We start from the raw sequence: 10123 nt of genomic DNA on the forward strand, positions 1-10123 counted from the left end.
TCACCTTAAATGGTTATGAAAGAAATAGAGAGATATAAAATGCACCATATTTTATTCAGAAGGATAATTGTAACAGTCAATGTTGACCAAAAAGCAAAAGTTCAAGCACATTATGCCGAGGACGCCATTGCGCTCACTTTTTCACGTTGGCGTTTCTGTTCCACTCGGATGCATGAATATGTGGCGATTACAAGTGATAACAACGCAACAGCTCCGATACCGACGATTTCAAGGGAAGCAAGCTTCAGACGAGTATCCATTTTCAGGTCGCTAAGTTCCTGTCGTGATTGGTCTAGACGATCTTCCACACGATCTTCTAATCGCTGAATATGGTACAATGGTGTCTTCACTTTCTCTTGCTCTTCTATCTCAGCTGGAAAAAAGAAAGAGTTCAATATAATTATAATATAAAGAAACCCTAAATTGATTCACTCAATTACATTTTCAAGGTAAACAAACAGTTTTAAAAGTTATCCGGTAAGATCGTGTGCAACTTAAATTTAGCAAAAATATAAATATCCTTTCTTGTAGACGTATTATGATTATCACATTGCAAATAAAGCATAACAAAAAAAAACAGGTAAAAAATTCCGGCGATGTTTTGAAACTGAATAACAACTTTCACCTCATTGAAAATTAACTTAAAGTCAGCTCTGTTAAGTATAGCGTTCGATTATCATCACTTGATCATTAATCTAGTATGTAAATTAGACATTGGATACTGTAACAGCAGGTTTGCCAATCGGATATCTTCGGAGGGTTCCGAATCTAGGAGCAATTACAAGTTTAGTACAATATGCAACATCTGGATCCAGTTCATCATCAGGATTATGCTTCATTGGAACCGGATCCAGATTTTACTTGCTCGTTGTTTTACAGTCTCCTCACGATTCGAATCAGAACATATATATCAAAACAGAGGACAGATGTGATTATGGCAAGTGATCGAACTATTTTATACATCTGCTTTTATTGTAACTTCAGAAGGTTCCAAACAAAATGTGACAAGATAACACTTACCCAAAGAATCTGCTGATCGCTTGTTTCTCATGGCACATGATGACTGTAAAAGAAATTTAAATGTAGGTGAAAATGCATTTTTTGTATTCATGAAGTAAATATAATAGTGTATTGGAAAAATTAATATACATATGGTTGGCAATATTTCATGCACATTTAATTTCTTAAACGAAAAATTCAACTTCCGTAGTACAGTTTAGAATAAAAGTATTCTCCCGCCTTAAAACAAATTGGAAAAATCAAGGACAAATCCTAACATTTTAGTTTGGAATCAAAAGACATGATAATCAAGGGATACAAAATTCTGAACAGAAAATTGAGAAAAGTGTTCAAATAAATAGGAAAAGAAAAATCAATCAACAGTATACATCAAGAATCATGTCTTAAGTCTGTAGGAGGAAAACTTTACTGAAGTTGTTTGAAGTAAAGTATTCTCTAAATGATTTTTTTTAAAGTAAAATCATTAAAAAATCCGTAAAACAATTTTAAATTTAAGACTAATTATTTCTGTATACGTGTGAATCTTTAACAAATGTACCACTGAACATTAAGTTCTTATAAATAGATATAAGAAGATGTTGCAAGAGCGCCAATGAGACAACTCCAGTATTCATTATTATAGGTCAGAGTACAGTCAACACAGCATTACGTTATACCGAACACTGAGCAAGCTACGCAGGGCCCTTAATTCAACCAAAAGACATCAACACAAGCGCCCATACACTGAAAACTAATTTTTATCTAAGAAAGAATGTAAATAAAAAATCAATAAAATTGAAAATGCCTGCATGAAATGTGATAATGTGTAGCACACACGTACAATGTAGGAACTGAAACGGTCACGTGTAAAATAATTAAGGAAGTTCGCTACTCAGTTTCAAAATATTTAACTCTTGTTAACACTAGACAGTATATATTGATCATAGGGGATAAATAAAGGAAGCAAAAAAAGTCAAAAAAATATGTCTGCGTTTTTGTTTTCCAGATATAAGCAATAACAAATTTTGCGGTAAATGTTCTCTTGATTTCTCATATATTTTATCATTGGCACAAGATCAAGTTCTCAAAAACTATTAAAAATTACAAAGATTTTATATCAAGACTTTTACAAATGGGTCAAACCAGAGGATTCTGGTAATCTTGCAAACAAAAAAACAACATGACAAGTGAACATCCTTAAGCGAACAATTCTTCATATCTTACCCCGTCACAGGTGGCGTTGCAAACTGTAAATGAACATTCGTAGGAGATTCCACCCTTTTTTGTAGTTTCCAATAACTTGAATACTTTAAAGAATGGACTGGTGGCGGTTTTTGTGTTACCTGCACCGGTTTTGGTTGTGAAACCTTTGTTCTTTGGAATGATGGTTCCATCTCCACACCTGAAAGAATAAAGAGATTTGTCAAGTAATCTGAAACAGCTTTAAATAAAAAAAAATTGTATCCATGTAGAAATTTCAAATATTTTAATAATATTTATGGTTCTAAAATCTCAGCTTTTCATAAATTTCTAAAATAAATTTTAAATACCTACCCAGCTAGCAGAAATCGGTAGCTTGTTGCCCCATCCTTACTGACAGCCCTGCAATCGTATGGAATCACGCCTTGGTAGTAATCTGTAAAATGACAAATAGACAGTTTAGTACTCAATGTTCTCCCGACAAAGTCTTGTAATGTTAATTCCCGTTTTAGTTTAGTAAATGTTACGAGGTAAATGTTTAACATATTCAAGCAGGACAAATGATCATTGCTAGTTCTTTAAAAAATAAAAAAAATAAATAGTAGAGTTGAATACATGTAGATATAAAACCAGTAAATCTTCGAGCTACTCTGCTCAAATATTTCGTTAAAAGGAAGTTGTCGAGTGATGAATCTGAAAATGCATAGCACGGTATAGCTTCAACCCATATACCAAATTTCAGAAATAATTGTAATGTATAAAGTTCCCGTAAAAGATAACGAAAATATTCATGGGACAGACGGATGTACACAGGTAAAACAGTATCCCACTTTTTTAAGCGGTGGTATACAAAGATGTGATACGATTGCAAATAAGACAACTCTCCACAAGGAACCAAAATAACAAATTGAAAAAATAAAGATTTAAGACCAATTCAGTACAATAGAACATTCGCTATTTTCATAAAGTAATTCGGTTCCAAATTTCAGAAATTAATCGGATTCCCCAATGGCGTCCATTATCTTGAGAATATTTTGTTTACTTTCACTTTTCATATGAACGACGTCAAAAGTTCGATGTAGGATACAAAACTTGAGGAGGTAGACCTAGGTTAAGGGAAATAACTCTTTAAATCATCAGTACGTTTGTGTCAACCATTTTCAAAAATAAATTCTAAGCTTCTAGGTTACATAGATTATTTTCAATCTGTTTCAGGTAAATGCTTAAAATACATTGATGAACTTGACTTTTACAAACGCTTAACCGATTTAAAGAGATCTCCCTGAACCAAGGTCTACCACCTTAATTCACATTAGTTTTGTATCCTTCATTCATCTGCTGATGTCTTCTCGTATGTTAAAGGTCTTACCGGTTTCGACAGTTAATAACAACTGAACTTTCTTCGACATAGCAACTTTAGCATCTGATATCACGTTACCAAGAATGTCAATCAATTCAAGAGTTGCATTTCCTTCGGCAGCAGTATAATCACGGCCGAGAGATTTAACCAACTCGTGGTTTACAGGAAGGTAGCTGAAATAAAAACAAATCGACAATCAACGCTCATGCTTGAGAGTGGTTTAGTTTCTTGTTCATTCCTCCAAAAATATAAACATAGGGTATATCTGTAGCAACTATATATATATCTTACATCATTACGGAAAAATATATTCTTATAGATACAAGAGTAAAGAGTCACAATTTAGAAAAAGTAAACCATTATTGGTCTAAGTACAGCCTTCAACACGGAGTCTTTGCTCATACCGAACAGCAAGCTATGAAGGACCTCACAAAATTACTAAGTGTAAACCCATTCAACAGGAAAACCAATGGTCAAATCTATAAAAAAAAAAAACACCAATGGTCAAATCTATAAAAATGGTCAAATCTATAAAAAAAAACAATAGTCGAATCTATAAAAAAAAAAACGAGAAACACTGATGAACCACACCAACAAATAAACAACAACTACTGAACATCAGCTGTAAACAATTGCAGCGGGTTTACACTTTTGAATGGTACCAAACCTTCCCCCTCATCTGAACGAATAGTGTAACATCACGACATAGAAAGATTCAGTATTGAATATTATGTGAAGATGAATTATTTATTGGGGCAATAAGGCAATATTGATTCACAGGACTAGTCATTCAATTGTACCATAGGGTCAAATTAACAGGTATATACAATTTGAGATTACTCAAATAGTGAAAGCTTTTTAAAAGCCAAAACGATAAAAAAAAAAAGAAAAAAAGAAAGGGATCATGCATCAGAGAATAAAATCATTCGAGACACATTCCAGGAATTTGTTTTAGCGCCATGGACAGTCAAAGAAACGGTATAATACAGCTTTTACTGTATTTTAAATAAACACAAGTCTGTGCACTATTAAAAAAAACATGTGTACGTAAGGAAGCCATCGTTTGAGGGGGGACGGGGTTAGGATGATATTTTTTTTCATTTTTAACCAAATGGTAGCTGCCTAAATAAATTACAAGACTTGTCCTTCGTATGATTATGTGATCATATTGGCAAAACATTTCCGATTACGAGATTAATTGAACACACACACGAGGGGCCTGATATTTGTACGGCCTCATATTTGTACGTAAATAAATCATTACTTGGACACACCCATGAGGGGCCGCATATTTGTACGTAAATAAATCATTACACTTACTCTTCATCTATATCCTTCCTCGCAACTATTCCAGTTCCATTTCCTTCGGCAATACAGGAAATTGTGTAAGTTTCATATTCATTCATTAATGTGCCGTTGTTAAATCCCCAGAAGACTTGCAATTCAGCAGAGTAGAAATTAGATTTGTTCGATGGGGTCTGAAAAAAAAGTCAATTGGATTCTTTTATATTATACCAATTTTATTTTTTATGCTTTTGTCTTTCTATAGATCCATGCAATAGATTATACAGATCCTCTAATAACAGCTTTGGTATTACTGAAGTTGAATAATTTCCAATGAAACACATAACCAGAGACCATGACGTTATTAAAAATACCACAACTTTGGTGTGTAAATAAAGAGTATGGTTAAACATAAATACATGTTTTCGATGTTTGAACATACAACTTTATATCAAGACCATCTACTTACATTAAATTCACAGGGACATCCAGGGCTCGTATCGTTTGTGTAACACAGAGTGAGGGTGGTTTCAGTATTGGTTTCATTAATTGGGTTGAGCGTGACGAGACCTTGTCGACACTTGATCTGTGCTTGGACATATAGATCCGATTTGATGGTCACGTTAGCTCCGGTTCCAGAATAGTCAGCACTATTAGAGATCTGGCCACAGAATTGTGAAACTAGCAAAATAAAACGATACGGTATTAATAGAATGAATAAACAATGTATATAGAATATAACAAATGAAAAACAATACACCTTATCGCTATTTAGTCCATTCCGGGAAAAACAGTCATTTATACAACTTCCTGTTGGGGGTTACCGGCCGAAAAATGTAGGTCATCAGTAGTGAGCTGAGGGAGAATAAACTTTAGAAAGTGATCATCAAGAAACTTTGATATAGTATGATCCACTTTTTTCGAAATTAAAATTGAAGTAAAAAAATATTTTGTTTGAAGTATTTACAGTAGTTTAAACAGGTCTCATTAAAAAGTATCATGCATGGTGAATTGTTTAAACAGGGTCCCAGATAGCTTCAACTGGATGAAAAAGTTGTGTAATTTTAGAACTTATCCGGAATGGAATAAATAGCGATTAGGTGTATACAACCAAGTTAAAACGAAGCCATTATTATGGTAGAAATATATAGAGAAAATCAAATGAGAAAACGGCTCAAGATTTTTTTTTATAAAAAATCATGAATGAAAAACAATGACATACAGGAACAATTAAATTAAAAGTGTCGGTCTTTTATTTTTCTTTGGCGTTGCAAGTTTATTCGCGAAATATAATGATGAGCTTTCGTTAGTCTTATAAAATTTTAATTTTTAATAGGTGTTTGAGAACTTAAACCTGTCAATGATAAAGCCATGAAAAGTCAAGAGAACATTTTCCCGCCAAAATTTCAATGGCTAGTATCTCGAAAACAAGCACATTGACCTATATATATTTTTTGCTCTTGATTTTATTAATAAAATACATGTATGAATATAAACTAGTGTTTTGACCAGCTTATTATTTTAAAACTGAGAAGCGAATTCCCTTAAATTATATTTTTAAATTCTGACGTGAATATAAGTTACTCACCATCCAAAATGTAGCCTTTTGGTACAGTAGATCTGACAGCAACCTAAAAATACAGCCATAGTATGAAAATTGACCAAGTTTGTAAACATGACTATATATAGTCAAACCTGCCTGTATCAAGCAAAAGTCAGTGTTAAAAGACCATAATTTTAGATTCCTACGTAATACCTTTCATTTAGATTGAAACGAATGATATGCGCGTTTCCCATTACATCTTTGAAAAAATAAGGAAGGTACATTTGTAGGTAGGTTATATTTTTAAAATTTTAATTTAATTTTACATCGAGACTATGGGAGAGAAATCCTGACTTGAGCTTATTGAAAAATTACCAAAATTGTATTTAAGAAATGCCATTTCTAAGCTTAAAATTTAGGGTAGGTATATATATAGGGAACTATGAAACGCATATTTTTTTATTTTATTTGGCCTTATTATAATAAACTTACTGTTAGCAGAAGACAAGTCAAGAACTGTAAGACGAACATTGTTGAGTCTGTAATAGAAAAAAAAGTCATATAGATATATACGGTTTAACTAGTCCTGGTAAAATATATATACAATGTATGTGTATTGTTGGAAAATATAAAATTTATTTGTACGAGCTTGAGAAACATGATGAAAAGCGAGACTCTACCGAGCTTTTCTCCTGTTTCGTAGGAGTACAAATAAATTTTATATTTTCCGACAATGTACATATTCTGTTTTTATCCTGCAATTTACACCCGGTACTTGAGGTAAACTGTTCATATCGAAATTATTGCTTTTGATTTTTCAAAGAAATCGACATAGTTTAAACGCGGACCGCGATGAGGATCCCAAAATGAACTGTTACCCAGAAAGAAATACCCGCCTTACTGCTTGATCAACGTCAAAGCGAGTAACAGGAGACTTTATTTGTACATGTACAAATAAAGCAAAAAGTTATTGGATACCTGTTATTTGTACAATATAATGCTGATTTGCAGGATAAAGATACATACGGTTGTGTCCTGATAAAATATATATATACGGTTGTGTCCTGGTAAAATATAGATATACGGTTGTGTCCTGGTAAAATATAGATATACGGTTGTGTCCTGGTAAAATATAGATATACGGTTGTGTCCTGGTAAAATATAGATATATACGGTTGTGTCCTGGTAAAATATAGATATATACGGTTTAGTCCTGGTAAAAAGCACATAATACAAAAATATAACCAGGGGCGTTTTTGTTGCCCTTCCAAAAAGGTTTAGGGAGCTATCATTTGATTTTTAGGGAGGGGGGCTAGGATGAAAAATTAAAATCAGAAATCCCGTCCTGCCCAATTTTCAAATTCAGCAATCAGTGGCGGATCCAGGGGGGGGGGGTTCCGGGGGTGCGCACCCCCCCTTTATTTTTGCCGATCAATGCATTTGTATCGGGACATATGTTTTGCACCCCCCCTTTGCCCTGGGTGCCCTGGGTTAGCACCCCCCTTTCGAAAATTCCTGCATCCGCCCCTGGCAATAGACCACTTTTTGTAAAATAATCATAATATTACAAAAGTTCTACCTTACATTAAAACAACTGACACTTCCAGTGTTAACAGCAAATGCACACTTTATGTAAAATATTTACAAATATTACAAAAGCCAGTTTGTACCTCAAATGAAAACTATCGGCGTTACTAATGTTATTAAAAAGACAGCAATTACCCGTCTTAATAACAAATGCACGGGACAATGCAATTTGTCTGCTTTACCGTGTAAAATAGCAAATACACTTTTTTTTAGCAAAATATTTACAAATGATACAAAAGCTCTACTTCAAAATAAATTTGCTGGCATTACTAGTGTTTTATGTAATAGCAAATGAACATTTTTTTGTAAAATATAATATAATAAAAGTTTTCTTCTTAAATGCCGCCATAACCAGTGTTAATAGGCAAATGCACACTTTTGGTTTTTATTTTACAAATATTACAATAGCTCTACTTGAAATGAAATTTGCTAGCTTTAACAGTGTTAATTTCAAATGCACACTTTTTGTAATGTTCTCTTCAAATGAAAGTTTTTGGCTTTACCAGTGCATGTTAACAGCAAATGCAAAATTTTAAGTAAAATATTTACAAATGTTACAAAAGCTCAAATTCAAATGAAATTTGCTGGATTTGCTGGCATTACATGTACCAGTATGTAATTCTTATTTCGTATCATTTATATTTACAAACAAAAATGGACTGATGAAATCTACTTACTTGATGTCTGTTACAAATCCTTCCGTATAGTGTGACTTACAACCGCCATCCCTTGTGTTTTATAGTGCTTTAACCAGTTACTTTAACCTTGAGGTCCACGTGCGGCGCGAAAAATAGGAGTATCGTTCGATATATTTTTTATTATCAAAACCCGTCTTTTGATTTTTAACTTCCCTTGAGGCAACCGAGACAGTTAAACAAAAACGAAATAGAAAAATGAAAATTGTTTTGTAATCTTTTTACTTTTTATTAATTATTTATTAGAAAATAAAAAAATGTCATAGCTGAACAAAAAGAACCCCAGCTCAGTAACATTAAACGATGTTAAAAAAAAAACCAACTTATAATTAATTGCTCATTTCCGCTTGTTTCAGAGGATTCTATAGTGTACATACGGCTGTTATTAATGTTTTCTTTTATATCTGTTGAATTTGTAACAAAATTGTAAAATTAAATAGTTATAAAATGAAAATTACTATAATTGCAATTAAGAATAAAAAAAATGTATTTACATATTCAGTTAGGGGACAACCATTTGATATTCTTGGGAGGGGGGGAGGAGGATTTGTTTTGGATCGGTTATTTATTTTTGTAAACTAAGAGGACAGGTTATCTATTTTCTGCACTTTTGAAGCAAGATTTTTCATTTTCATTAAAGCAAGGGACTGATTATTTATTTTCACAGCTATATTTATAATATTCGAAAACACAATTTTAAATTATTTGTTTATTATAAATAATACATGTATAGTCAAGTCATTATGTACCATTTAATCAGAATTAATCACCATCCTCTGCAGAAATGAATCTTCTATATTCACAACTGCATATACACGTACTACGCATACGTACACAGTATTAAAGTTAAATTGTATCCATTTTGTAAATTATTGGCAAACATGTTTTGTCGAGCGTAGCGAGGAAATTTTTTTTGAAGGGTTTTGGAGCCAATGAAGGCCCCAGAAGATATAGAACAAATGATGCAAAATCATGCTTTCTGGGTGTTCCACAAACTTACCCTTTCTTAATCTGAAAATGCAAGTTCTGTTTCAATAAGTTTTTGACAATATCTTGGTCTCAAGCAAAATTTATAGTCAGTGTAAGACTTAAGTTTCTAGGGACAACATCAAAAGACCAATATGCATGGCCGAGTCACGTGGCCGAGTGGTATAATAAGTTCATCTACTGTCTCACTTGAATAGAGAATTGTCATTCGGTAATCCTCGGTAGAATCCGGCCGAGTTGAGACGAATGAGAGAATTGTACCAAAGAGACAACAACCCGACAAAAGAACACAAAACAGCCCACGGCCACACAGAAAATTCCACATTCGAAGGCAAGGACGTACACCAGCTGGCTCCGAAACAATTCGGTGTACTAGTCTGGTTTAATCAAAATGGACGCTACACAAAAATCGATACATACAAATGCATAAAAATTTTGAAAAAATAAATAATAAACACACAATTTCAA

The 10123-nt window shown here is 33.0% G+C and overlaps 1 protein-coding gene across 1 annotated transcript; it reads right to left on the reverse strand.

The window, feature by feature from the left end:
• Positions 1-35: 35 nt before the first annotated feature.
• LOC143058520 (vitelline envelope sperm lysin receptor-like) lies at positions 36-8740 on the reverse strand. Its single transcript, XM_076232027.1, has 10 exons — positions 8651-8740; positions 6879-6925; positions 6432-6474; positions 5313-5524; positions 4880-5037; positions 3569-3732; positions 2554-2635; positions 2224-2401; positions 1021-1063; positions 36-373 (listed from the first exon to the last, which is right to left on the reverse strand). The coding sequence occupies exons 2-10, from the start codon at positions 6915-6917 to the stop codon at positions 111-113; spliced, it is 1182 nt and encodes a 393-aa protein (XP_076088142.1). The 5' UTR covers positions 6918-6925; positions 8651-8740; the 3' UTR covers positions 36-110.
• Positions 8741-10123: the final 1383 nt, after the last annotated feature.

The sequence above is a fragment of the Mytilus galloprovincialis genome, chromosome 14, assembly GCF_965363235.1.
Source record: "Mytilus galloprovincialis chromosome 14, xbMytGall1.hap1.1, whole genome shotgun sequence".
Classification (NCBI taxonomy): Eukaryota; Metazoa; Mollusca; class Bivalvia; order Mytilida; family Mytilidae; genus Mytilus; species Mytilus galloprovincialis.

Excerpts from the sequence above, each read along its gene's own strand:
- LOC143058520 (XM_076232027.1), bottom strand. The coding sequence starts at position 6,917 with ATGTTCGTCTTACAGTTCTTGACTTGTCTTCTGCTAACA. Across the intron at positions 5,525-6,431 it reads AAAAGGCTACATTTTGGATG|TTTCACAATTCTGTGGCCAG; the intron begins GTGAGTAACTTA and ends TTATTTTGCTAG. Across the intron at positions 3,733-4,879 it reads AGGAAGGATATAGATGAAGA|CTACCTTCCTGTAAACCACG; the intron begins GTAAGTGTAATG and ends TTTTTATTTCAG.